Here is a 27,754-nt window from a genome sequence, read left to right as displayed (position 1 = left end):
CTTTACAGGCAGTGGCATTAACTAACACAAATAGAGCCCAATGTCATGGCCCAACACAATCAACATTAAACATGAGAAACAACACATTGAGTAATGATTCACAATAATGTTATTATTACATCAGCAACAAGACACGGTGACCTGTTAAAATCACAGTAAGATACTGAATTTGCACAACAAAATTTTATACTACATAAACTGTGTCTACCCAGACAATAGCCTTTTACTTTCATAGCGATGAGAATTTTTTTCAGTCCAATGTGCCCAGCGGAGGTCCTTTGAGGTTGGACAAAGACGGGGCATTAAGTCCTGTCATCAGCAGATTAAACAGCAGCTGAGTGGCATCAGGGAAAACAGAAGGAGTCGACTTAAAACAAAAGGAGCTGGGCACAGAAGTCATTTTTCGTTTTGTTGAAGAAAACGTCCCTTTCTTCCTTCTGTAGGAAAAAATTGAAGATCAGCTGGTTGTGCAGCGATCTTCTCAGGATCCAAAAATGTGTTATTGGGAACACAAAAACAGTTTATTACTCATCCAGCAATGTAAAGAAACTGTTACCTAGGTTTGTTGAAGACTGCCTCCTGTAGCAGCTGGTGTTGCAGCGGATTTGGTGATGGGTCCAGAGCCCCAGTGATGTCAGGGTCAAATCACAGGGGTTCCCCGCAGCTCCCGCAGGTCTTGTCCAGTGGAGCACCAAGATCTGAATTCAAATGAAATCTCAAACCCAGGTGAGATTTGCATGGTCTGAAGGGATCTTGGTGCCTTTCCTTTGTTTTTAGGCCTCTGAACTTACATTCAGGCTGCTATTCAGGCTTTTGGGGTTGCAAATAGGCCTGTCCTTTGTTCATACATGTGGTGAGCCCCAACAGCCAGTAACAGCTCAGTGATATTTTGAAAGGCAATCCACATTAGGTCATTATCAAGACATAAGAGTGCCTGAAACAAAGAGGCTCCCATGAGTTGTTGTTCATCTTAAGTGTTCATACCTGCTCTGGATTCCATCTTCTGCTACCACTGGATAAAAAGTCGATAGAAAGAACATGTGATGCTTTTACCTCAGGCCTTGCCATAATTACACATTGGCCACATAAGGGCCCACACATCCTCACCCAACCACGAGCAAAGAAGTACAGCCCCAGTTCTGTACATGCTGAATTGTGAGTGGATCATTCACTTACTGCTAGGGAAGCCCTTGTGTTTCCTGTGGAAGAGGAGGCTAGCCAGCTTCCTATCTAAAGCCACCGGTATAACTTCTAGAGTGCTGGATCAGCTTGCCTATGACATGAACCAGTCATTCAGTCCATCAGGACTGGTGGTTGCTTATGAGACAGTGTACATGTTTGCCTCAGTGTTTGCAGTCTGGAACTCTAGACTGGTTTTTAGCATTGCCTTTGGTCAAGGTTTGTACTTGATGGTAAACCGATCATTCGCCAATTTGGTAAACCACTTGTGCTTTACAACTCCTATTTGTGCTATGCTGTATCCTGATAAACCAGAGGGGACATAGTCTGTAAAGGCAACAAAGAACACACCCCAATAAATAGTCCTTACATTTTGTGGTCAGAATCCATTTGAGAGCAGCTCTAACCTGAGTTGTATTCCCTATTGGGCGTTACCACTTTTTTTCCCCATTCCCTAATTGTATGAATTGAAAGATGAGCATTCTGTGGTGGCAATGGCAACAAACTAGTGGAGGCTGTTGCTGTTAATTCCTGGAGCTCTATGACTTTCCGAACCATCGTTAAGATGTTCTGAACAGAAAACAGCACTACAGGACAAAAGGGATGTTACCTAGCAGCTTATCAGTTGCTTAACAATAGAAAGTAATTGAGGCTGTAATTTGTTCAGATGACTCAGCAGTGTTGAAGTGAGATAACGTTAGCTTGTTTATATCTATGCCTTGCCTCTGTGTTTTGTTGTTTTAAATGTCATGTTATATGTTATATGTCATGTCCACACTGATGAATGAATGAATTGTCCCATTGGGGACAAAAATAAAATAAAGTTCTAAGTTCTTCTTAACACAAACCATCAAACCGTGACCTGTACTCTTGATGAAATTATTACAGTTAAAATGAATGAAAACAGCTTACCTAAAAGCTCAAGTATCACACTTATTTGCCTCCAGGCCTGCTGTTTTCTGTTCATACAATGGTAACTATGGTTATTCCAGCAACTGCCACCACTAGTTGGTTGCTAAAAAATTGCTCTGTCTGATCAGGGCTGACCTCATCAAAAATGTACCTCACATTTTGTTACCTTGCAACTGTGTGGTCTGGGCCTAAAGTGGTATTAATGGTTGCTTTGTTAGAAAAATTTGAATGAAACATCCGTAATAGCCTTTGGACCCAAAATAAAGTTTAACCTTTAATCATTTAGGGGGCTTCCACTTGTGGACAATTAGGCTCTCTCTGGGAGACGTCAATATGCTTAAAGTGAAGTGCTTGTTGTATTGTAGAACGTCATTTATATAACATATATAGTGACAGAATATTCCAGCTAAGACTCTTACTCATACCAGCTTAGAATCAAGCCCCTTTTGGTTTTTGAATTTTTGCAGGACAAACTTTTCATTCAGTATCCTGGATTGGTTGCCCCACAGGGCTAACACATGCAAAGACAGACAATCATGCGTGCTCAAACTCACACCTACAGGCAATTTAAAATCACCAATTAACCACGTTTTTGGACTGTAGGAGGAAGCCGGACACCCACGCTGACATGGGGAGAACATGCAAACTCCACAAAGGAGGGCCCCAGCGAGCCAGTGGGTTCAAACCTGGAACCTTCTTGCTGTGAAGTGACATTGCTAACCACTGCAGCATTGTGCCATGGAATAAATTGTTTCCCTGTCTATCTCTGTCTTACTGCTCACTCCAAGTTGTCAACATGTAGATCTGAACGCAGTCACATCAGGGATTGTTTAAAAAACAGTCCTCACACCCCTCGCTGAAGGTAAGAGTTCCTCAGTGATAGCAGAAGTCACTGCTGGTGGATCCCATGAACACTTTAGCATGTTAGCCTGGGTCAGGCTAGTCTGCACCTGTGTAACGTAACTTCATGGGTGTGATTTGGGTCACTTTTTTTTTTCTTTTTTTTTTACCCCGCCAAGGTACAGTGGGCTAATGCTAACCATAACCACTGCTATGCCACAGCCCAGGTGCAACTTCTATTTCCTCATTCTCTCCACTCCCTGACACTCCCACTCACACTCTCCACTCCCACACTGGCATGGCCCCATGCCAATTGCCCACATGGGTGGGTTTACCCTGGAGGGCCACACATGGGTTATGCTATGGCTACTTGGGTACCACTCATTTACTACCCACATAGACCCCACACACAAATGTTGGCTGGGAAGTAAACATTTACAAGATGAATCTTCCCAGGGTGTCAGCTAAATGCAGACTGTCACCTCTCTCTTGTTTTGCTCTCCTGCCGTTACAGACACACCTGCAACTTCTTCTCTGTTGCAGCTGCTGATTGATTTCCTTTCTTTTGTTCCATTCTCAGAGTTAATCAGGACCGAATCATGTGCCTTTTGGCTTCACTCAGTAACGGATGGGACTTGAAATGTAGACAAGTACAATACTTGTGATAAAAAGTACTTAAACAAAAGTAAAATACCCATTTTTTTAGATACTCAAAAAAGTCCACAAACTACCAAAGTCCGCATTTTGTTATTGTATCAAGAGTAAATGTAATGCATTACTCCCACCCTTGGTGAATTGTTACATGAAAGGAAATAATGGTACATACAAATCCACTGTATAAATAACTTAAACATAACAATAAATAGAACTTAAATGTGTGGTAAAGTAGTGGTCAAACCCAGCAGAAAATGTACATTGTTTGATGCACTTTTGCTCTGCCCCTGATTTGCTGTTTGCAGCTACATTTTGGTTTCTGGCCTGTGACTGGTTGGCTGTCCGTGCCGTCTTTCCTCAAACTGGCTAGGTAACAGATGACATGTGTTTAGGGGGAGGGAACTACACAGTCTTTATAATATATAAAGATGAAATGACAAACTATTCAACACCAAGACACCAACAGCAACAAGACATCACGGATCAACTACTTTTAAAAGACAAAGATGGCCAGCAAACTTCCATCACCTGGTAAGCATATTTCATATATAGTACTCTTAATCAGGGTTGTGTTTGATAAACCAGCAGAGCAACATCTTATTCTACTCTTTTTTACATATCAGTAACATCAAATGTTTTTTAAAAAATCACATTTTGAAACATAATTTTTCTTATATTCATGTAAGAAAACATGGATACAATGTATTCATATCTGCAATAATTGCATTGCTTTATATATCATTACTTTTTAAGCTTGTGTGTTAATCTATTTTTTTTTATATGTCTCGATGACTTAACTTTTAACAACTCCACCTTTTACAGTCTGACTTAGAATTTGTGTGTCATTGATTAAATCAAAATAATATATATATATGTAAATATGTGATAAAAATTAGACATTTTTTATATTTTGTGTGATTAGGATTTTCAGACAAATCTAGTGCAAAGTGCAGAAGTGCAAATGAAAAAATGAATAATGATTGAAAACGTCAGTACTTACATCATCCTGAACTCATAGAACTAATTTTATTGATGGCTTAATGAGTTATGTTTTAAATGACTGAATTTACTTGATGATATGGACACAATTTTGTAGAACAAACCATTAATTTCAATAAAAATAATCAAGGATACAGAGTAAAATATGGACTACTTTGCATCTACCAGTTAGAGACATTATTCCACCGTACTGCTGCATTTTTTTTGCGTGTGTGCTTTGCCTTTTAACTCAGTGCTATTTTATGAAGTAACTGCATGCATTTTAAATTCTTAATAAGTAACTCATTAGATGTCTTGCCATTGCCTTTGACTTTTTGGTATGTGAGCAACATACTCTTAGGAGTATTTTTTTCTACTGTAACTCCATTATATTCTCTAAATTTTGTGTTTTAAGGACCTGCACTGTGCACTGTTGTTGTTTTTTGGTAATTGTTACACCAACCATGAGGGAACTTGACTTGGGTCAAATGTTTGGGTTGTTTTCTGGAATACTGAGTAATTTAGTCTAACCCTGCAGTTGGGTTGTTGATACTAATATTTAATGACTTGTGCTGGCAGAGCAGTAAAGAAATAGGTGGCACAGTCAGAATGGCTTTCAATTAAAGGAAAAGCAGCTTTCCACCGATTAACCTTGGTAAAGGCTTTCAAAGACAGATTTTGATAAATGCCTGTGTGGGTCAAATCAAAAATATGATAAACTATTCATATTTAATGAAAAAGTAAAGAAGCACTAATTATATTTTTCCTATATGGAAATTCTTTTAAAAGAAAGAGGTTAGGGGGTAGGTTTAGTTCTCCACGGGTGAAGACATGTCCTGTTACCATGAAACAAGCTATTTAAATATTCATTTATTTTGTGGCTCTGCACATAGATACTCTTATCTTTACAGCACATAAAGAGAGCAGTATCATCAGCATATAGAGAAATATTACATGACCGAGCTGCTTTAAGATTACTGAAGTAAAATTTAAAAAAAAAAAAAAAAAAGAATACAAGTCTGTAGGCAGGTCAGCATTTAGTAATGCAGTGATGGTCATTACCCACTACACAACAATTTAATTGTTTGTTTGTTTTTTGTTTTTTTACGAATCCTTCAGATTAGAAAACAAAATGTGTTTTTGGTCCATGACCTTACATGATCTGTTTTATGATGTGACAACACTGGTTACATTTCATTTTAGTTAGCATTAGGGAGAAAATCCATGTGGATGGGGTGAGGTAAGATCAAAGTGTGTGTTCAAATAAGTTTTACTTAGAATATGGAAACATTGTGATTTGGGTGCAAGTAGAGGAAAAATACAAGTACAGCAAAAAGTTCTCTGAAAAATAAAAAAGACATTTATAAAAAATATGTTCAATATGTATTTATAGTAAGAGCTGTACAGTCATGAAAACAAAGAGAATCAAATAGATGACTAATCTGAATAAGGAATTGTGTCAATGTCCATAATATAAAGAGGCAGATGGAGATGTACAGAAATACATTAATGCAATGATTGGTGTCGGCTATGGAGGGTAAACAGATGTGCAATAGTAATAATAATAAATATAGCCACCAAGGGGGGGTAGTACATTAAAAGTAATGTATATGAGCTAAAAACTCATGTTTTTCAGGAACAAGTACTCCCCCACTGTGTCCAATGTACAGGAAATTTGACCCTCCCAAAAACTGTCATTCACTGGCACAGGGTCAAGTTTATGTTAAATTACACTTGGACAGGTGGAGGCTGCACTTATTGTACTAAGTGTAGTGGCACTCTGTACAACAAAAAACAAAAGAAGAACATAGATAAGATGATATAAAACAGTCAGGAGATAGTGCTGAACTGTGTCACTGTGAACTGATCAGGTTACCATTATGTTGTTGGTCAAAATGCCCACACAGAGTACACACTGTCTTTCTGAGCATTCAACATGTGCTGGTTCAAGAGTTATACTGAAAATGCACAACAATACTTAAAGCTATAGTGCGTAACTTCTGTCGCCTCCCAGCGGATAATGCGTTATTACAAGCCGGCGGTACTTCCGTGTACACAGAGTAACACTCGCCAGTCGCCACACACCGTACACAGAGTGACACTTGCCTTTGTGGTAGGATCCACTTCTGAACCGTGTCTTGGCTGCTTCTCCGCCATGTTGCTTTCTCTTTCTACCTGCGCTCTACCTCTTGCTGTGACACTCTCTGCTTGTCCTCCCCCTCCCTTCTTGTTGTGAGGAAGCATTTCCTGTGCGCCAGCGCGGGAATGTCGCCGGTCTACACGCATACTAAAAATGATATATATTGAAAAATACCGCGAGATGTTAGAGGAGCCGATCGGCTTAATCAGCATTGTGTCATCTCCTCTAGTAATGGCTTGGGTGAAACGGACATTTACGGACCTGTAGAAGTTACGCACTATAGCTTTAAGCCTAGTTTATGCTTGACGCAGTCGCAAGTGCGCAAGGTTTGTGCGCCACAATTGACGTAATCGCGCACGCTGGCGCTTTGCGAGCTTGCGCACCTCCAGGATTTTGAAACTTTTTGTGAGCCACGCTAGTGTTGCTCAGTTCAAAATGGAGGAATTTGAGGGAGGACTAGCTGAAGTGCATCTCTTCATCTACAGCCCGCATTGGCTTCACAGGCTGGCTGTGTTTCCCAGTCAGATATCTCGCTACACGTAACAGGCGGACAGATCATCTTCTTTTGCAATGCTTTTGTCTGCTCAAAAGCCATAAACATAACAATTCCTCCTGCTCTGCAATCCATACTTTTCATGCCACCATCATTGCTGTTTACATTGTTTTCCACTTGCCTCTACTTCTACTGTTTTTTGCCTGCTTCTATTACTTCCTATAGTATTTTTTCTCTACCCCCCTGTCTTTGCAGCGAATACTGCAACGGAAAATGCGGTATAAATGCCTTCATGGACGGAGCCAGGTGAAGGTATAACCGAGGCATTATTGTTTTGTTTATATGAAACATGCCTATATACAGACTGTCTGTCAGACGCATTTGTACAAGTGTGGGGCTCAGGCCCCACATTCTTGTCAGAACCTAAGTAACTAAGCCTAAGTGATCTGTTCTCTACACCCTCAATCTAACACATCTAGACTAGTGCAGGTAGTGTGATCTCCACTGCTTAGCTAACGATAGCCTTGGGTGCTCTGCACTGTGAACCAGCAGGGTCGAGTGGAAGTTAAGGTAGCTAGCGATGCCACTCAAAACCTCTTTAGCATTGTTAACTATGTCAGCATTGCTAGCCATGCTGACACTGCTAACGCGGCAAGCAGAGCTTGCAGTGATGCTGAAGGGGTTTAATTACCAGGCAACTGGGGGGAGCTGGAGGGTGGGTACAGTAACACTGTTGGATCAGGATGGCTTTACCTGTCATAATCGCTGAACAAGTGGCAACGCCAGCTAGCTCCCACCAGACCCTGCTGGTGCACAGTGCAGAGTGTCCAAGGCCAGCTAACCAGGGTTGGAGGGTGGGCAGTGGCCACTATGTTTCCGCTGGTCAGCTGTCTCTCACCAGACTCAGTTGGTGTGCAGTGCAGTAAACTGAAGAGTTGCAGAATTATCCTATGGACCGTCATGCATAACCATTCAAAAATAATCTTAGCAGTTAACCGAGAATGTTTAACATTTGACATCCCTAAATGCAGTCGTGCTCAGGTCTCTTTAATTATGACAGAACCTTAGTGGTTTGAAACAATCAAAAGACTTTTAATATTAACAATGACTGTATAACATTTTCCAACAGAGTCAAAGGAGCCAGAGCTGAGGATCGTGCTCGTTGGAAAGACTGGAGTTGGGAAGACTTCAACCATGAATACCCTCCTGGGGAGACCTGGTATGACTAAGTTATCGGCTTCCTCGCAGACAACAGAGTGCATAATAGAGGAAGGAGAATTTGATGGACGAAAACTGGTTGTTATCGATACTCCAGGTGTGATGAACACCAAAAGATCAAGAGATCAGGTGAAGGAAGACATTGTGAAATGCATCACATATGCTGCTCCTGGTCCTCATGTGTTCCTGTTGGTGTTGAAGCCAGAGGCTTTCACAACATATGATGAAGATGTAGTGGAAATCATTCAGAGGATTTTTGGTAAAGAGTCCAAAAATTATACTTTGGCCTTGTTCACCTGCAGAGATGAAGGTGAACTTGATGACAAAGACATACAGAGAAGTTTCATCAGTAAAAATGTTGTGGGACACCATTCTTTCGACAATACAGGCAAGAGGCCCACCAACCAAGTGGCTGAGCTACTGGAGAAGATTGACAAAATGGTTGAAAAAAACAACAGAGGGCATTACACCAACGAAATGTTCGAAGAGGCACAGAAAGTCAAAGACCAGGAAATGAAGACAGTACAACCTAATGGCATGACAGCACAAGATATTGCGCATAAAACAGCTACTGTTATTTTGACTGGGACCGTGGGTGAACCTTTGGGACGTTTGGTGCTGGATACTGTTGAATTTGTGACAGGGATAGTTGCTAAATTCATCACATAGTCCACAATAAGCTGAAGATTCACCAACACTGAGAAAAAAAGGAATAGAGAAATCATAGTGGTAGAGAGGTGTTATATTTTTTACAGAGAGAATTATCATATATACATTTTTCTAAAGGCTACTCATTGTATGTTGAGATACATGGAGCGTGATTTAAAACTACTGATTGTGTAATTTGAATGCTTAGAATTCAACAAAGATGCTGCAGACAAGAGACCAACAGCTCATGAAGCTCTTGTCTTCTGTCCCTGGAGTTATTCTAGTAATCAACAGTAAAATTCACTATATACTTACATAAGTAGGTGAAATTTAAAATAATTGACATGTTGCGGAATAATGCCTTAACACCAATGGGAAGTTGTGCTTTTACAATGTTCTATCTTTCTTTCAGCATTATTACTATGGTTAGTGGGGAAACCTAACTGTACATAATGACATCCAGCTGTGTATTAGTATAAATTACCTTGATATAATGTGCAACACCAAATACAATTTGAAGGAAACATAATATCACCCAGAAAGGAAACATGTTGCATGTAATGATTATTAAAATGTTGACTGACAATGTATTTAATTAGTTTTCCTAAGATATTGGTTCAGGTTAGAGAAAGAAAGATTGTTATCTTGGTTAAATATGTTTTATGTTGTCTAAACTTAACTACACAACTCCAACTGGAAGAAACATTTTCAGTTAACAAAATCCAGGCAGAAATTGTGTTCCCTTCAAAGTGTATTTGGCAAAAGTTTTTGGTAGGAGACTGGGGATTGTGACATCACTGGAAAGTACATGTAAATACATATCAGATGTGTTTGTTATTTCACATTGCTAATGGGACCTCAATGGTTAAACATGATTTTAAACAACTGATGAATGTGCTGTTATCACAACTACAAACCCACCCAGTCTCTGGTGAGATTAAAATGAATATATAAGAAGGCCATGTATCTACTGCATGCAAGCTGTAAAGTTGGCTTTATCTGCTTTCAAAGTGTATGCCAGTTTGATCTTTTGCACATGTACATGTGAACGTGCTTATCCTTTTATGTGTACAATGAGAATGAGCTGAGGTTTTGACAGTTTCCAAATTACCACTTAAAATTTTGACTAATCCTTCACTGACATAAAACACCAGTGTGTGATATCATGGTGTAGTCTCAGACTATAACTGTAGTTTCAATGTGGCTGGAAACATTTGTTGCATGTCATCCACCCACCTTTTGTTCCCATGTGTCCTGTTGTCTCTCCACAGTGTATGATGCAATAAAGGTAAAATGCACTAAATGACTATATGTAATTGTGTAGCATTAATCAAATCTTTACAGAAATATGTTTCAATCAAAGTGCATCTGATCACTCCTGCACTCTTTCTAAAAAGACAAATATTGATGTGTAAAATTTTAAATCATTGTTATCAACATTCATTTTCTTATCAGAGGAATATGTTTTTATGCAACAAAATCACATCAGTAAATGAAAGATGATTCAAAAGTGTGCAGTATGTGTCTTTTTGTCTTTCATAGCTTCATAGGGTTCATTTTCAGGATTATTTACCAGAATGATTTTACAACCCTGTAAGACAGTTGATGTTAAACCCTGTCACTTTGGGTCAAAGCTGAATGAATGAATACCAGTCAATAAATACATATTATTATCCTCTAGATTACTGGAAATAAAAAAAATGTATCATGTTTTGGTGGTGTTTACCGCTTGATAGTAGGCTTTAGCAGCTGATATTAGAAATTGAAATCAAATTTCAATCACTCAAGTAAAACATTTACTTTGAGTACAAGACAAAACTACAGCTCCCATCAAAAAAAATAGAATACATGTGAGGCACTGCAGCTGCTCACGCACTTAAGTCTTCAAAACCATAATCATAAGACTCCTCTAAAGTCATTTTTTCCAATACGTAATCTCTGCCGTATAAAAACATCTGGTGTTCAGTTCCCTCTGTCCAGCTGTGGTTACAGACATGTCTATATTACCCCTCGACTACCCCTACTATAATTAGGGATAACATGCCCTATCATTTGGGGTTATTATTAAAAGTACATGACTCAACATTTCTGTATGATGACACCTTGTTTGAGCTTTCTCTCATTATTTGAACAAATGAAGGCCCCTTATGTGCTTTAACTGGATGATAAATATAAAAAGAGGGCTCAGCTGAATCCAAATAAACATCATCACTTATGTGGGTCCAAGTCTGGCATATTATGTGCCTCAGTGTAGATGAGTAAGCAGAGCAGTATGGTAGCATTCGATGGGGCTAACTGTGTGTGTGTGTGTGTGTGTGTGTGTGTGTGTGTGTGTGTGTGTGTGTGTGTGTGTGCGTGCATATGGGCGTGTGTGTGTGTGTGTGTGTGTGTGTGTGTTTTCAGGCATGTTTAAGTGATGAAGTGGTAAACTGGTAAATGCATTTTACAGAGTCATTTCAGATTCCATGTTCTGGAGACAAATAAACAATAGGAGCCCAACAGAACCAAAACTATTCTCAAGAATGCTGACAAACTGGTGAGATCATTACGCCTCCCAGCCCTCCTCTGTCAACTAGAGCACACTTTCCCACTGAAACAAGATAAACCAGCATAGTGTTTTGACCAAATTTGATTATGTTACTGCCTTTGCAGGGTCAGTGTACTAGTGTTATCTTGTGCATCCACAGTTAAAACACAAACCAGCAGCATTATATTTTGATCAGGCCTCACTCATTTTACAAATGCGTTAACTGAGCTCATGACACTCATTAAAACTAAAAAAAAATGTTCAGCCTATAATTTCAAAAGAATTTGATAAAATAAGCAGTCCTCCTCTCTCCTAAATTCTTGAGAAGTGACTTTTTAATGGTTGGAGCAGCTTGTCTCAGACCTGCTAAGCTTTAACCCTACCCCTACTGGGCTGTAATGTATGTCCTAGATATTATGTTCCACCCTTTCAGCATTTACAGTCTATATATTGAGACTGTATATAAGGCTTAAAATAACTTAATTTTGAAAGCATTTAATATTCCCTTATCGATTAATTTGCAGATACATTTCTTGTCAATCATTTTGTCAATCAAAAGGTTTTTCAAAAAGTGAAAAATGCCTGTCATAATTTATGAGAGTCCCCAGGTACATCCTAAGATCCCTTGTTTTATCTGACCATCAGACTAGAACCAAAGATATTTGTATTACTACCTTAAAGTAATATGAATAATGCTTTTTGTAATTGTTCTCAAAGATAAGCATTTAATAAGCTGAAACTAGAGAATGTTTGGCATTTTTGCTAAAAGTGACAAAATGATCAGCTGCTTGTAAAAATTATTGATGGATTAATCACTCTCCAGTAAATTATTCAATACAAATAAGAATGGAAAAATATTTTTTGTTTTGTTTATTCTTACTCTTTTAACATTCTGATGACAGAGCCAGTATGACAGATTTATTCTCAAATGACCATCAGGAGAGGTGGACTCCTCAAATACTGCCTGCAATGGCTCATCTGTTGTAAGTCCCAACAAGAAGAACACACTGGCTTGAGGAGAGCATGTGACACAGCATCCACGCTCTTACTATTACCAGTCACAGCATAGGAATGATCAGGCTTTGATAACTGTGGCAGCTAAAAACAATCTTCATTTAAATATCTCTCCCCAATATATTCTGGGTTTTGAGGCTTCGCCCCAAGAGTTTACAACATGGGGAGGCGTAATATGGCCGAGAAGAGAAACTTTTCTGAGCTAGAAATGAAAATACTGACATCCCAAGTCCAATGTAACCAACTGCTTCAATTTGGCAGCCAAAAAACGTGGCATCAAAGGAATTCGGAAAAGCAGTATGGGAGGAAATCGCTGCTGGACTCAATTAAACTCAAGGTTGATATATTTAAGTTATACATCAATAATATGCGCCCTGCGCAACAGGTCTGCTTCCATTTCAGGCATAACAGGTGGCGGAAGGGACACAGATGCACCACCTTAGCGCTTAGATCAGGCCCAAAAAATCCAGCCTGACCCCACCCGAGCCTGTGCATGTTCTGTCCGTACCCGGCCCGGCCCGTCCCTTTAACTGTAATTATGAGCCCAAGCCTGGTTTAAACCCGACATTTTAGGATACGAACGTGGACATTGAATGTTGACTCGCTTCTTTCTTTCCATGGCAAGCCTTTGTCATGTGCCTCTTAAGTGTCGAGGTCCCCGTCTTTTTGTTGTCACATACCAGCATCGTGCTGCACTTGGTACACTCGACAAAGCTGACACACGCTGTCACTGTCGACAACTCACATGTGCGCGGCCAGTGGTGCCGTAAAGGAGGGGCCGCGCCCTGTGTTTGTGTGGAAATGACCATGCACCCAGTTATAAGTTGCATGCTTGTTTTGTGAATGAGGGCCATTAGCTTTAAAAAGAATTCAGATCCCTATACGCTTTTAGTTTTACATTTCAATTTAAATAGATAAAACTGACCTTTCGCTCTGCAGGTCAAGACAATAACCAAGCTATGAGGTCCAGGGAACTAACTGTAGACTGCAATAAAAATGTGGCAAGGAATAGATCAAGGCAAGTGTATAAAACAGCTTCTATAGCTTTTAGCATTCCCAGGAGCACAATGGTACCAATAATTGTGAAATAGAGGAAGTTTGGAACCACCACCAGGACAAAGTACCGTGCAAGAAAAGCCTTAGCCAGGGAGGTAACCAAGTACCCAAGGGTCAGTCTAAGAGAGCCTCAGAAGTCCTCTGCTGAGATGGGAGAACCCTCTCAGCAGCACGCCATTAATCAGCCCTTCATGTTAATGTGCCTGGCTAATACAATCCCTGCTGTGAAGCATTTTGGTGGCAAAATTATGCTGTGGGGACACTTCTCAGCTGCAGAGGCAGGGAGACTGGTCAAAACTGAGGGAAGGCTGAATGCAGCCAAATACAAAGAGGTCCTGAAAGGCAATCTGCTTCAGAGCTCATGCAACTTCAGACTTTATTGGTATTTCACCTTTCAGCACGTCAGCTACCCAAGGCAAACAGCTGAGAATATGCTGTAGAGGCTTTGGGTAAGTCTCTAACTGTCCTTGAGTGGACCAGCCAAAGCCCAAACTGAAAACACATAGAACAGGGGCCATCAACTAGATTTGACTAAGGGCCCTGTGGGGGCTGCGCTTTCAAATTATATTTTTTTTACATGGATGCATGATTATGTTTTAACATTTGAAGGATACATAACCTATGACATCACTGGGTGTATTCTGTATGATGAAATGAGAGAATCATCATAATTATCAGGGGTGGACTTTACTATTGCACCCACAACTAAAAGGGCCAAGACAGTTATAAATCTATTGGGATCAGATACTTCGGTGCTGTGAGGAAAAACTCCACTGTTTCTCTCACTGCATCATCATTGTGCTCGGATGGATTGATCAGCTGTGTGATCAGTGAACAGGGTTGTCCAAAGATGTGTTACTATCTTTATTTGACCTACTTGGTTTTGTCTGTTGCCCAGAATAGTAAAATTATTTGTTGATATGGGCTGCTTCAGTATCATCACCTGGTTGTGGGGACTGCGCTATGAGTTTTTCCCCATTCTTGCATTAAGACATGACCCAAGCAGCATCCCATTTATAAAAGATCTGTTTCAGCATCATTTATCCAATCCACACCAACCAGCAACATCTGGGTTAATCAACCTTTTTTTTAGCACAGTTGTCAGGATTGAGGACAGAGAGGGGAAGAGAAGGTGGAGGTTAAACCACTGCAAAATGTTTCTACGCTGCTTTGTCACTTTTTGACAGTTGATGTTATTTTTTTCTTGTAGCCTAAGCTTACCAAGCCTGGCATATCATAACCGCTAAAAGTAAGCTGATGAATGGATTTATAACATCTAAAGTACCTGCAGGTCAACGACACATTTTTGGGCATGAAAAATCCTTCCTTATAAAATTATTTCCATCTCAACTGTTTTGGGGTTTGATTACTTGATGTCCTAAATACAGAATTAATATTCTGCTGGCCGGATGAAAAGCTTTGGCGGGCCAGATGTGGCCACCAGTTGACAATCACTGTGCAAAGAGTATCCTAAAGAATAACTCCCATCCTCTCTTCTGCCAGTTTGAGCCTCTAAGCTCAGGGAGGCATTACAGAGTTCCTCTGGCACCTAAAAACGTGTTTAAGAAGTCTTTCATTCAAAGTGCCGTCACTATTCTTAATTCAACAAAGTGAATGAAAACTGCTGAAACCACAGAAATGAACTGTTTTTAATATGTTGTAATGGTACTTTGTCTGTGCTATCTTGCTCTATGTTTTATGTTCTTTATGTTTTTATGTTTGGTGGGCCAAAGACAAATTTCCACCTGGTGGACAATAAAGTTCTATTCTATTCTATTCTATTTTATTCTATTCTATTCTACTGTGAAAGCAAAGAGAAGCCGTGTGTAACTGACCCTTTGCTAAGCCCCGCCTGTTTGTGGTGGTCCGTCAAGCTGTCGCAGTAAGCATGGAGCCCACACTGTCACTAACTGCACTCTCTGAAGAAATATCAAATTTTTGGAAAAACCACTAAGTGATTCCAGAGAGAAGCAAACAGAGGGGTCTACTACTACAGGGGTCTATGTGTTTGAAAGGCATAAGCACAATGTCAAACTCACTCAGCAGCAAAAACAGGTTAAAAAGATAAACATAGATAGAAGCTAAAGCTGAACTATAGGCTACAGATCACAGTGTAAAAGTGAACCACCACACCACTGGCAATCAAGACAGAAGACAATGAATTTAAATGGAAGCCTTGCCGATTTCCATCCAGCTGTGTCATCACACTGTGTGCAGATGAACAGTGTATGTCTTTCCCCTGCGCCAATGCCAGCTCCAGCACCTCGGCTGTCAGATGGGCAGGAGCTCCAGAGGATACCAAACACAATTTATTTGCACACACTGCAATGACAGACAGCTGGCTGAATATCAGCAGTTTCCCTGTTTCCTTTTACTGGTTCCTGTAAAGCAGGATAGGTCTTTATTTGGTGTCATATATATTGAAAAACAAAAGTAATGTGTATACGATAAGCAAGCTATAGCTTTAGCAGCTAGCTAGCTAATCCCACAGTTTTCAGGGATTGATTTTGGTTTTGGAACAGGGAAGAAACCTATCTCCTTCCAACATCTCCAGGTAACAATACGATTATCAGACATGTTCTGGACACAACATTTTGCTAAAAATCCACAGAACCAGCCTGAAAATGAAGGAATCTGAACAACTGCAGGAGTGTCTACTGAGTACAGTGTAGTGTTGTGTAGTTGTCAGACCTGTGACGGAGCTGGCTGATGCCACGCTACGATTGGCCATGCTATGAGTGGCTCGCACACACTTTAACAAATGAAAAGACATTAACAGATTGTGTTTAGCTTCGTTAGCTGTTAGCTCTTTTAACTCAAAGCTGGTAGCCCCGTCAGCCAACACACTACTGCTGCCCACTGGCTACTAACAGCTAACAGCTAACTAGCTCACTTCCCAGTGACAAGAGCTCAAAGAAGTGCTCCTGATTCGGTTGGTTATTTGCTAAGTAATAGTTAAACATAAAACTGCTTTTGTCACTGAGGCGTCCCTGGGAAGGTCTCTGTTCACATTGGGATATTTTTTTTTTCTTTTTTTTTCTATGAACTTAACTAAAAGAAGCTGAAACTGGTGAGGAGGTAGAGCTGTTAAAGTATACTCTACTTAATATACTTTACAGCTCAGCAACCTGATTTGTTGATTTCAGCCACAATTTGACTTGTGACTGGCCAGTCCTTAGCTAGAAACAGGTGATGTGTATTTAAGGGGAGGGATCTAGAAGCAGGCTATAATATATAATGGATAGATGGAAATTAAAATAGTCAGAACAGGACATCCACAGCGACAAGACATCAAAGATGAGGTGCTTTTCCAAGCCAGAGGTGGACACTTTGGTGGCTAGTAAGTATTTTTCTTCTGCAGTTCTACAGCTAAGGGTAGAGTCTGGATTTGATACATGGATTTTTATCTCCTTAACTATCAGCAAGCAGCTCATCAACAGCTCATTTTCTTCTTAATCTCTTCGTGGATCCACGTTTAGGGTAAATTTTAACAATTGATTTTGACAGAAACTATCTATATTTAGTTTAAAAAAATTTCAATGAAATTTGGATTTTTGGTGAAGTACAGATATTACCTAATGTATCTATCTGCAGTGGAGACGTTTATCATCTTCACACAAGTGACTTGAGTAGTATTTTAGAGATAGTGAAGTCTGGTCAATGATCAATTCCTAGATCTGTTTCATCCATGATGTTTGCAATTACATTTCGGACATAGACCAGCTCTTTAACCCTTTACTTTTACCCTTAACTATACTTATTATTATCATTATTATTATCATTGTTGTTATTATTATTATTATTATTATTATTATATTAACTGACCAAGTGGACATCTACAACTTTGAAGTTTCTGATTTTATAACTTTACAGCACCCATTTTGATTAAGATTGGCTTTCAGATTTTTAGGGACATTTTTGTGACTGTGTGTCTGTGTGCACTTGTTCTTTCACACACAGACTTGATTCTGCATCATGTTTAATGCAATATTGAATAGTAAATAATTACAGTTGTTAATAATTAAAGTGCCATGCATTTATGGTTCTAGTTATTGAGGCCTGATGACAAATACCTACCTAAACCTGATTATTATTGGTAGCAACCTCGTTTGGTGTGGACATTAACATATGTTAGAGGTGATGTTACATGACTGGTATGTGTCTGTCATGATTTAGGTGTGTTTTATGTTTTAGTTTTTTAGTCATTTTGATAGGAGAGGCATCTCAGGTGAGATCCTACAGTAACCTAAAGCTCAAGACTGTAAAGATAAGCCTTGCTTTTAAGGGACATTAAGGGACATTACGTTCCATTGTATTATCAGAGAGTACAGCAGGTTCTGCCACTTGAAGTTGGCATGTTAGAAGAAGTGGTTGTGTGTCTTTCAGTTGTTAGCTTTTGGATGATAAAGGGTGTACCATCATCAAAGCAATTCTATCTAAGTTCATCAGTTACACATCTTGTTCAAAATGTGCTACTTTATACTTACACTCTTACATCATGAATATCAAATAATCACTTAGATCAGAATGCAGAGTAATTACTTTAGGCTTTGTCTCTAACATCACAGATCATTATCAATTACTGTAATTTCAGTTACTGAGCATCCTACGCAAGACCAGTGCTGGAATCTAACTTACATTTGTTTGTACACAATTTGTAGTAATTTTACTTTACTTGAGTATTTTAATCTCATGAAACTGTTTTCTTATCTTTGCACTCTGAAGTAATTTTACTTTACTTGAGTATTTTAATCTCATGAAACTTTTCACTAACTGCACTACACTTCAGAAGGAAATATTTTACTTATACTCCACTACAATTATTGAATAACTTTAGTAACTTGTTACTTTATATGAATTAAGATTTTTCCACACAAAACACAAGAATATATATATATATAAGTGCAACTGAAACAATTACTTGATTCATTAGAAAATTAATTGGCAACTATTCTGATAATTGTTTAAATTATTTTTCATGCAAAAACATGTTTTTCTTTTTTATTATTTTAATTTTTTGATTTAAAAATGTGTTTACATTTTTTGCATTAGATACTCTTACTTTTAAAATGTGGTATGAATACTTTTACTGCACATGGCACAACACCTGTCCGTGTTTAGGGGCCGTTACCTATGCTAATAGGTTACTAATGATCAAGTGGGATTCATCATTGGGCACACCTTAGTAAAAGCAGATTGAGATGGTTAAGAATGTTTGGTGCATCTGGAGTCGACTTCTCTTATAGCTTCTCTTAATAGAAACTATAAGATAAATTGAAGACAGTGTTGCTGCATGAGGCCCACTGTGCAACAAATGAATGGACTCCTTTGTATCTTGTTATTTGGTATGATGAAGTTAAACTGTCCACAACTCACACCTTTATTTGCAATAGTTAGATGTGACCAGATGTAGGCGGGGCCTCTCATTTACTGGCAAATATAACCTCATACTCCTTGGCAAAACAAGAGGTGTGAGGTGTCACGTGCCAGATGGTGTTCGGGGCAGCATCCGGGCTGTTATAGTAACAGACATTTTCAGGGGCACTGGCTCAGTCCAAAAAAAGGAGAACAAATGACATATTCCCTGCTTAACAGTGTTGGGTTACTTTTAAAACATATTTCACTGTAGATTACTGAATACATACCCTAAAATGTAATTTGTCCCCACTGAATCTGTTAAATATGCACTTCTATTGCATCATGTACGCAAACCAAGTAGGCTACCTATAAGCTGTGTGCATGACTGAGGACGTAACCACTTAAAAGTTGTTCTTTCTGCCTTTCTATGTTTTTACTTGCTAAACAAAAAACACAAGTTATATATTGTGATATATACTAGAAATTACATACAATATATCCAACAATGGCGGCACGGTGGAGTGGTGGTTAGCACTGTCGCCTCACAGCAAGAGGGTTCCTGATTCGGGAACTGCCCATTGGTTCGACATCCCATTGTTCCGACCATATTAAACCCATTGTTCCAAAGTCCATTCCGAAATCATCATGATGCCCTGTGGTTAAGGTCTGGTTAGGTTTAGGCACAAAAACCACTTGGTTAGGGTCAGGAAAAGATCATGGTGTGGGTTAAAATGAAAAAGAAAGTGACAAACACATAAGCCGTGAGCCTGCTCTGCCTCAAGCCTTTCCCAGCTGACCCAGAGCCGGTCGCGGCGCACCATACGCCCACCGCGAGCCGTTCAGCACCGACTAATGGGCTGTCAGACCAATGACATGGACCCCCTGATTCGATCCCAGGAGGGAGCCCTTCTGTGTGGAATTTGCTTGTTCTCCGTGTTTTCTCTGGGTACTCTGGCTTCCTCCCACAATCCAAAGACATGCAGGTTGGGGATAGGTTAATGGGTGACTCTAAATTGCCCGTAGGTGTGAATGTGAGTGTGGATGGTTGTCTGTGTTCCCCACCTCTCGCCCTATGTCAGCTGGGATAGGCCCCAGCTCATGTGCACTGCATATAGTTAGGACACAGTGTTAGAGCAAATGAAACGAAACAAAGTAATCCCTTCAAGTAATCTATTTTTAAAGACAGTAACTGTATTAAGAATACCGCCAATTTAAAGTGTAACTGTAATGGAATATTTTATCATTTAAATACATAACTTTGTTATTTGTATTCCATTCCTTCCCATCCCTGCTGCTTAAAATGTACAGTTGAGACGTTTGAGAGGTTTTGAGAGGTTGATCTGAACAAAGATGAAGTTCTAGATTAAACGTATGCCTAAGCACTAAAGGAAGTTTAAGTGAAATTGTTTATGAATTTTTATGAATATATTATTTTGAGTGAGAACAGAAAAAAATATTTTGCAAGCATATACAGTACAGGCCAAAAGTTTGGACACACCTTCTCATTCAATGCGTTTTCTTTATTTTCATGACTATTTACATTGTAGATTCTCACTGAAGGCATCAAAACTATGAATGAACACACGTGGAGTTATGTTCTTAACAAAAAAAGGTGAAATAACTGAAAACATGTTTTATATTCTAGTTTCTTCAAAATAGCCACCCTTTGCTCTGATTACTGCTTTGCACACTCTTGGCATTCTCTCCATGAGCTTCAAGAGGTAGTCACCTGAAATGGTTTTCCAACAGTCTTGAAGGAGTTCCCAGAGGTGTTTAGCACTTGTTGGCCCCTTTGCCTTCACTCTGCGGTCCAGCTCACCCCAAACCATCTGGATTGGGTTCAGGTCCGGTGACTGTGGAGGCCAGGTCATCTGCCGCAGCACTCCATCACTCTCCTTCTTGGTCAAATAGCCCTTACACAGCCTGGAGGTGTGTTTGGGGTCATTGTCCTGTTGAAAAATAAATGATCGTCCAACTAAACGCAAACCGGATGGGATGGCATGTCGCTGCAGGATGCTGTGGTAGCCATGCTGGTTCAGTGTGCCTTCAATTTTGAATAAATCCCCAACAGTGTCACCAGCAAAACACCCCACACCATCCTCCTCCATGCTTCACAGTGGGAACCAGGCATGTGGAATCCATCCATTCACCTTTTCTGCGTCTCACAAAGACACGGCGGTTGGAACCAAAGATCTCAAATTTGGACTCATCAGACCAAAGCACAGATTTCCACTGGTCTAATGTCCATTCCTTGTGTTTCTTGGCCCAAACAAATCTCTTCTGCTTGTTGCCTCTCCTTAGCAGTGGTTTCCTAGCAGCTATTTGACCATGAAGGCCTGATTCGCGCAGTCTCCTCTTAACAGTTGTTCTAGAGATGGGTCTGCTGCTAGAACTCTGTGTGGCATTCATCTGGTCTCTGATCTGAGCTGCTGTTAACTTGCGATTTCTGAGGCTGGTGACTCGGATGAACTTATCCTCAGAAGCAGAGGTGACTCTTGGTCTTCCTTTCCTGGGTCGGTCCTCATGTGTGCCAGTTTCCTTGTAGCGCTTGATGGTTTTTGCGACTCCACTTGGGGACACATTTAAAGTCCGGACTGACTGACCTTCATTTCTTAAAGTAATGATGGCCACTCGTTTTTCTTTAGTTAGCTGATTGGTTCTTGCCATAATATGAATTTTAACAGTTGTCCAATAGGGCTGTCGGCTGTGTATTAACCTGACTTCTGCACAACACAACTGATGGTCCCAACCCCATTGATAAAGCAAGAAATTCCACTAATTAACCCTGATAAGGCACACCTGTGAAGTGGAAACCATTTCAGGTGACTACCTCTTGAAGCTCATGGAGAGAATGCCAAGAGTGTGCAAAGCAGTAATCAGAGCAAAGGGTGGCTATTTTGAAGAAACTAGAATATAAAACATGTTTTCAGTTATTTCACCTTTTTTTGTTAAGTACATAACTCCACATGTGTTCATTCATAGTTTTGATGCCTTCAGTGAGAATCTACAATGTAAATAGTCATGAAAATAAAGAAAACGCATTGAATGAGAAGGTGTGTCCAAACTTTTGGCCTGTACTGTACATTATTTTTTAGGGAGAAACTATACCAGGGTTCCCACAACTTCTTAAACATCACATCCAAGGACTTTTCAGCAACTATCGGGGTCCAGTTCCCTCAAATTATATTCAGACCTAGGGAAGAATCGAATGCAGGTATTTATATTAACGGTGTAAGGATACGTGCCATACCAAAGTACCTAACATAGCTACCTACCGTAAAGAGAAACTAATCTTAAGTCAGCACCATCATCTGTATTCAGTGATAAATACACAGACTACTTAACTGAGCAACTGAAGGGGAAATGGGACACATACTCAGCAGTGCAGAAGCAATGTTGACTAATAGTGTTGTCATCCTTGGTCTCTTTTTCTCCCTTTTTTGTCGAGGGTGAGACGAGTTCTGGCCCGGCCTATTCAGATGTGAATCCAGGAAATGAGCTAAGAGGCTGTTGCTTAGGTAACATAACATGCAGCCAGTTAAAGCTCGGGCTTCCATCTTGTTGGAAACCACTGCTCTCCACATGGGAAATCAATGGTGCAGTAGAGCAGTTTTAAAGCTGATCATGTGTGGGCGGGTCAAGATTCCATAGTGACTGAGACAAATAAAACACTAATTCACTCATGTCTGTAATATTTTTCTAACAGATACAGAGCCAGAGCTGAGGATGGTGCTGCTTGGGAAAGTTGGAGTTGGGAAGAGTGCTTCAGGAAACACCATCCTGGGCATGGAAAATGTATTCCCCTCCAAGCGCAGTCTATCAGCTGTCACAATGAAGTGCCATGTGGAAAAGGGGAAAATTGGAGAACAAGATGTGGTCGTTGTTGATACTCCAGGGTTTTTTCACATTGACAGATCTACAGAGAATTTGGTGAAAGAGATCAAGAAATCCATCTCACTTGCCAAACCTGGTCCTCATGTGTTCCTGATTGTGCTGAGGATTGGGGATAAATACACAGATGAAGAAATGGAAATGGTGGAAATCATTCGCAGTACTTTTGGCAAAAATGTAATGGATTACACTATGGTCTTATTCACCTTTAAAAGTAGACTGCAAGACACTGACATAGAAGAATTTATTCGATCAAATAAAAACCTCCATGACCTACTCTTACAGTGCAACTGGGGATACCATGTTTTTGACAACACCAGCAAGACTCTTGAGCAGGTCACTGCTCTGCTGGGGCAGATCAACAAAAGGATTAAGACACCAGGAGGAGACTTCTACACCCCAGAGATGCTCCACAAGGCTGAAATTGCCTTACGGAAAAAACAGCAAGATCCAAAAGGAGAAGGAGCCCAAGCCAAGCTAGCCACCCTTCGAACTTTTGCTTTTTCTGGGATAGCTATCGGATGTGTAATGGGGTATCTTGCTGGTGGTGGTCAGGTGACGTCCACGGTAGCAGCTGCATTAGGAGGTGTAGCAGGTGGAATATTTGCAAGTGTAACAGCAGGTTTAGGGATACTTGCCAAAGACGGCATTGAGAATTGCATCACAAAGTGACTGATTAAGCTGATCAGACCAGTTCTTACATGTGAAAATAATGTAAAGGGGAAATCATGGTGATGGAGCTTCTATTTTATTTTTTTTATTTTGTTATTTCCATATTTCTTTAACTTTTTGGTTTAATTTCGTTAAGTTTTTCAAATTATTTATTCCCATATTTTTTAATATTGGGGATGGCTGATGTTTATAGAGGCTCATGTCTCCAAACCTGGTTAAATAAAAGTCTTTCAATGTCCAGAAACTCGGGATGAAGTGACCCTTGAATAGATAATTCTAATACCAAAAACATCACCTAGTTTAGATGAATGGAGAATATGCACAGCATTTAAGCTTAAACATCACCACTTTGCATGTAAAACCCTAACATCAGCTCAGCAGGGGAGTGACAATAATAACCTCCCCTAAGGGAACGTAGACGTGGACCTGATTCTCAGCAGAGTTATAGCATATACTGGAAGAGTAGGTGTGCACGACAAACCAATTCTTACAAATGGAAATACAGGCAAAATAAGGAAAAATAATGGTGGTGGACTTTGTATATATTTTGTTTCTTCAGTTTTTTGTTTTTTATTTTGCCTTTCCATATAATGTTAACCAGAAGGCTGTTCACACAGTGGGCTAGTGGCTGACCTAAATGTTATGTTTCTAAAATAAAAAAATAATAAGGTAGATTAATGTAGAATACATAAAGCGTTTGGGCACTGACCTTCGCCTGTGCCGTTGTGAGCATTTTTACTTCTGCGGTGGTGTGACTGTGTCACTCTGCAGTTACACCTCCAAAACACTAGTCGGTGGCGGAGGTTTCTGTGAAGTGCTGTTAAGTTTAGTTGATTCAAAACACACCCAAAACACAAATTAAACATGGCTTAATAGAGACAATTTCAAACACAAGTACACAAATTGGCTTCACTATACAGTAACTCGCAGCATTCACAGACAAACACATGTTAATCCGGACACATTTTCCCCACAAATACTACATGCTAACGTTATTAGCACAAGCCTATGGCATTTTACATTGTATAAATTAGCCTAGCAGCTAGCAATCTTTTCATCCTCTCATATAAAACCAGGGACAACGGCAACGTTTAACAAAGGTAACGGCACACAGTTTGGCTCCATTACAACTCACAAGGTTCACAGACAAAACAACTGTCCTGCACGAAACACGTTTTCCAAACAAATACAAAATGCGAACGTTATTAGCACCAGGCTATGGCATTTTACATTATATAAATTAGCCTAGCGACGAGCGGAGATTTCCTCTACTCATATGAAACCTGGATAAATCCCTAAGTATAAATCCCTGAAGGATAAATCACACACAAGACTTAAAATGCTATTTTAGTGGAGGCTTTACTGTCTTCACAATTTATTGTTTCTTATCTGTGAACTAAAAGTAAATACAAGCTTCGTTTCCACTGAGGGAAAATGGTGTCAGTGTGCAGCGACAGACAAGGACGTCTGCATCACTGCGACGCGTAGTTACAATTCTGGGGAGGTGCACGTCAGGCTATGGCATAGGTTACGGCGTAGGCTCTACGTCGACTTGGAGCCTACGCCGTAGCCTACGTGTTGATTCAACGCAGAACTGTAAAATATATGTAAGTCCTCTTAACTTACAGTATAATAATGCCGTATGATACTTACCTGTTCCCTCTTGTACTTAAATGTAGATACAGTGGAATGAGGGAGTAACAGTTGGAAATTGTAGAGAATGACTTAAGCTGTAAGTATTTTGTGCCGGGTACTTACAAGGTATTTTAAAAGGAAAGGTTAAATAACTTATACTGTAAGTGTTTTAAAAGTACTAGCCACGTACTGGGTACCTCTGAAGTAATTATCCCGTAATGTGTTTCACAGTTGTGATGTGCTACCAATATGGAATATAGTAATAGATGGTGTACAAAGAAAAAAATGCTTTTCACTAATTGCGGTTGTGACAATAACTTCTTACAGGTGTCCCTTTGACAGGCCTGCCACACCCACACTCCAGGGATTTATTATGCCTATGTCTTGTGAAATGGATCTATACTTTTGAAAATTAGCTCCAAGCAGGCGATGCAGCAGCTCATAAAGGGCTGGCTGGAGTAGAAAGCAATCTCTCCTTTGTTACGTGCACAGATATGGGAGGCTTGTATTGTCATCTAGGACAAAACATATAATAATGTATTAATACAGTAATTGAGTACTGTAATTAGACAGTTACAACGAGGTATGTGCTGTTCTCTTCTTCTTACCACACTGTAAAAGTTGGAGTGCACGCTGGCTGATATACTATCAGCTGTTTTCTCTTCCTACGCTGTTATTATCCTTTACTTACACAGTAAGATTGGGGGCATTATAAAGTATCTTCTGTTTTCTCTTCTTATCCTATTCTTAATTTTACTTACACTGTAAGGCTGGGGGCGTGTGCTGTATTACTAAGTTTATACTTTTCTCCTGTTCTTACTCACATATTTACACATAAACAACAAAGTATGTGCTATTCTTTCATTCTTATTTTCTAAGGATACTGTCATGACCCTGGGTTTTTGTTCATATTCTGTTATCCTATGGACTTTATTTTGGAGTTTCTGTTTGTGCTCCTTGTTTTTGTAGATTCTCTCTTCATGTGTCAGATCTGGTTTTACTCTGTCTTTGTGTGTTTTCCTGCCTGTTTTCTGTCACGCCTGTCTCGTTAGTTCCTCCCCGTTCCCAAAGTCTTCTCTTCACACCTGTTCTGTATTAGTCTTGTGTGCTCCACCCTATTGTTGCCCTCCACTCCCTTGTTGTAAGCCAATCTCCATTTATCTCCTTTTGCCCATGTCTTCCTACTCCAGCTGTATCTCTGTCCTTCCTGTATTCCTCCTGGGTGCATTCTGCTGTCCTTCCTGCATTCATCCACGTGTTTTTCCTGTGCTCATCCCCGTTCATCTTGTTTTTCTGGGTTAGTTTTCAGGATGCTTTCGATCAGCTACATTAAAGTTTGGTTTTTGTTTGAACTGACACGTACTGTAACAGAACGAACTGACCCTAGGATGAACAACATGAAGCAAGGAACACAATCAGAAAACTCCAAAATAAAGTCCATAGGATAACAGAATATGAACAAAAACCCAGGAACATGAAAGATACAGGTACAGACATGGTTCCTGACCTGTTTTAGTCCAAATCACAATGAAGTAGACCACATAATAAATCCCTGGAATGTTGATGCAGCCTGCCTACCAGAGTTTCATCTGCAATAAACTAAGGCGAATGTTGTTGTTTTTATTTTAGACTACTTCATCTATATGTAGCCTATACCGTAATTATTTAAGATGTGGCACAGGTTGTCATTGTTGTCAGCTGATCATACCCAGTACTTACAAAATATTTACAGTATGTAATTTCTCCTTTCTTCTAAAATACCCTGTAGCTACACAGACCCTCCAAAATACTTACAGTATAAGTCAGTCTCTACAATTCCTAAAAGTGTCTACCTTGTTCTGTTGTACCTACATTTAAGTAGAAGAAGGAACACCAAAGCATTGGTGCTTGTTCATATGAGGATGTTACACTCTAAGTTAAGAGGACTTACCATGTACTGTAAGTGCCAGGTGATTACACTATAAGTGGTGGGCTGTATTGTAAGATTGTACTTATGCATTTGGAATCACACTTGTAAATGCTTTTCTAAATTGTGACAATGTATTACCTATCATCTGTTTATGCTTAAACTGTATTGTTTTGTTTTATTTTGTACACAGGTCTTTCTTGATAAAGAGATTCCAATCTCACTGAGGCTACAGGTTTAAATAAAGAATTAGATAAATACAATATTGGGCTTCATGGATTATGTTTCATATCTCTCCTGTACCTGAGACAACATGCCTCCACTAACACAACTGTGTTGTTTTAATGCAGGCATGTTTCAGAATGCCCTCTCACTTTCAACTGTTTTTGCTTGATGTCCTGCATTTCACTGTCAATGCCCTGTGCAGCACCTGGGGGCTTCTAAAAAACCTTCACTCCGGTGAAACGTGTGTGGTTTTGCAGGACGCAGCAGTGCAGGCTTTAACCAGCTCCTTCACCCTCTCAGCCTGTGAGTGCATGCACCATATGGAAAAATGTGAGCACATTTGTAGGAAGGCAGAAAAAAAGTCCCAAAGTTTTTTGGTTTGATGAAAGTGACAAATTGGACTAAGTG

At 39.8% G+C, this 27,754-nt stretch overlaps 1 protein-coding gene across 1 annotated transcript; it reads left to right on the top strand.

Annotated features, from left to right (window-relative positions):
* The first annotated feature begins 4,039 nt into the window (after positions 1-4,039).
* On the top strand, positions 4,040-27,384 carry LOC125879537 (GTPase IMAP family member 8-like). The gene is made up of 5 exons (XM_049561477.1): positions 4,040-4,116; positions 8,326-9,082; positions 9,475-9,487; positions 22,466-22,535; positions 22,724-27,384. The coding sequence occupies exons 1-5, from the start codon at positions 4,092-4,094 to the stop codon at positions 23,578-23,580; spliced, it is 1,722 nt and encodes a 573-aa protein (XP_049417434.1). The 5' UTR covers positions 4,040-4,091; the 3' UTR covers positions 23,581-27,384.
* The last annotated feature ends 370 nt before the right edge of the window (positions 27,385-27,754 follow it).

The sequence above is a fragment of the Epinephelus fuscoguttatus genome, linkage group LG19 (assembly GCF_011397635.1).
Source record: "Epinephelus fuscoguttatus linkage group LG19, E.fuscoguttatus.final_Chr_v1".
In the NCBI taxonomy this organism is placed as follows: Eukaryota; Metazoa; Chordata; class Actinopteri; order Perciformes; family Serranidae; genus Epinephelus; species Epinephelus fuscoguttatus.
The sequence above is the reverse complement of the archived record's forward strand: the minus strand, read 5'-3'. Positions and strand labels throughout refer to the sequence as shown.

Bases quoted from the DNA above. Each gene is read 5' to 3' on its own strand.
- LOC125879537 (XM_049561477.1), top strand. From the start codon at position 4,092: ATGGCCAGCAAACTTCCATCACCTG. The intron at 4,117-8,325 runs GTAAGCATATTT...ATTTTCCAACAG, and splicing joins CAGCAAACTTCCATCACCTG to AGTCAAAGGAGCCAGAGCTG. The intron at 22,536-22,723 runs GTAACATAACAT...TTTTTCTAACAG, and splicing joins GCTAAGAGGCTGTTGCTTAG to ATACAGAGCCAGAGCTGAGG.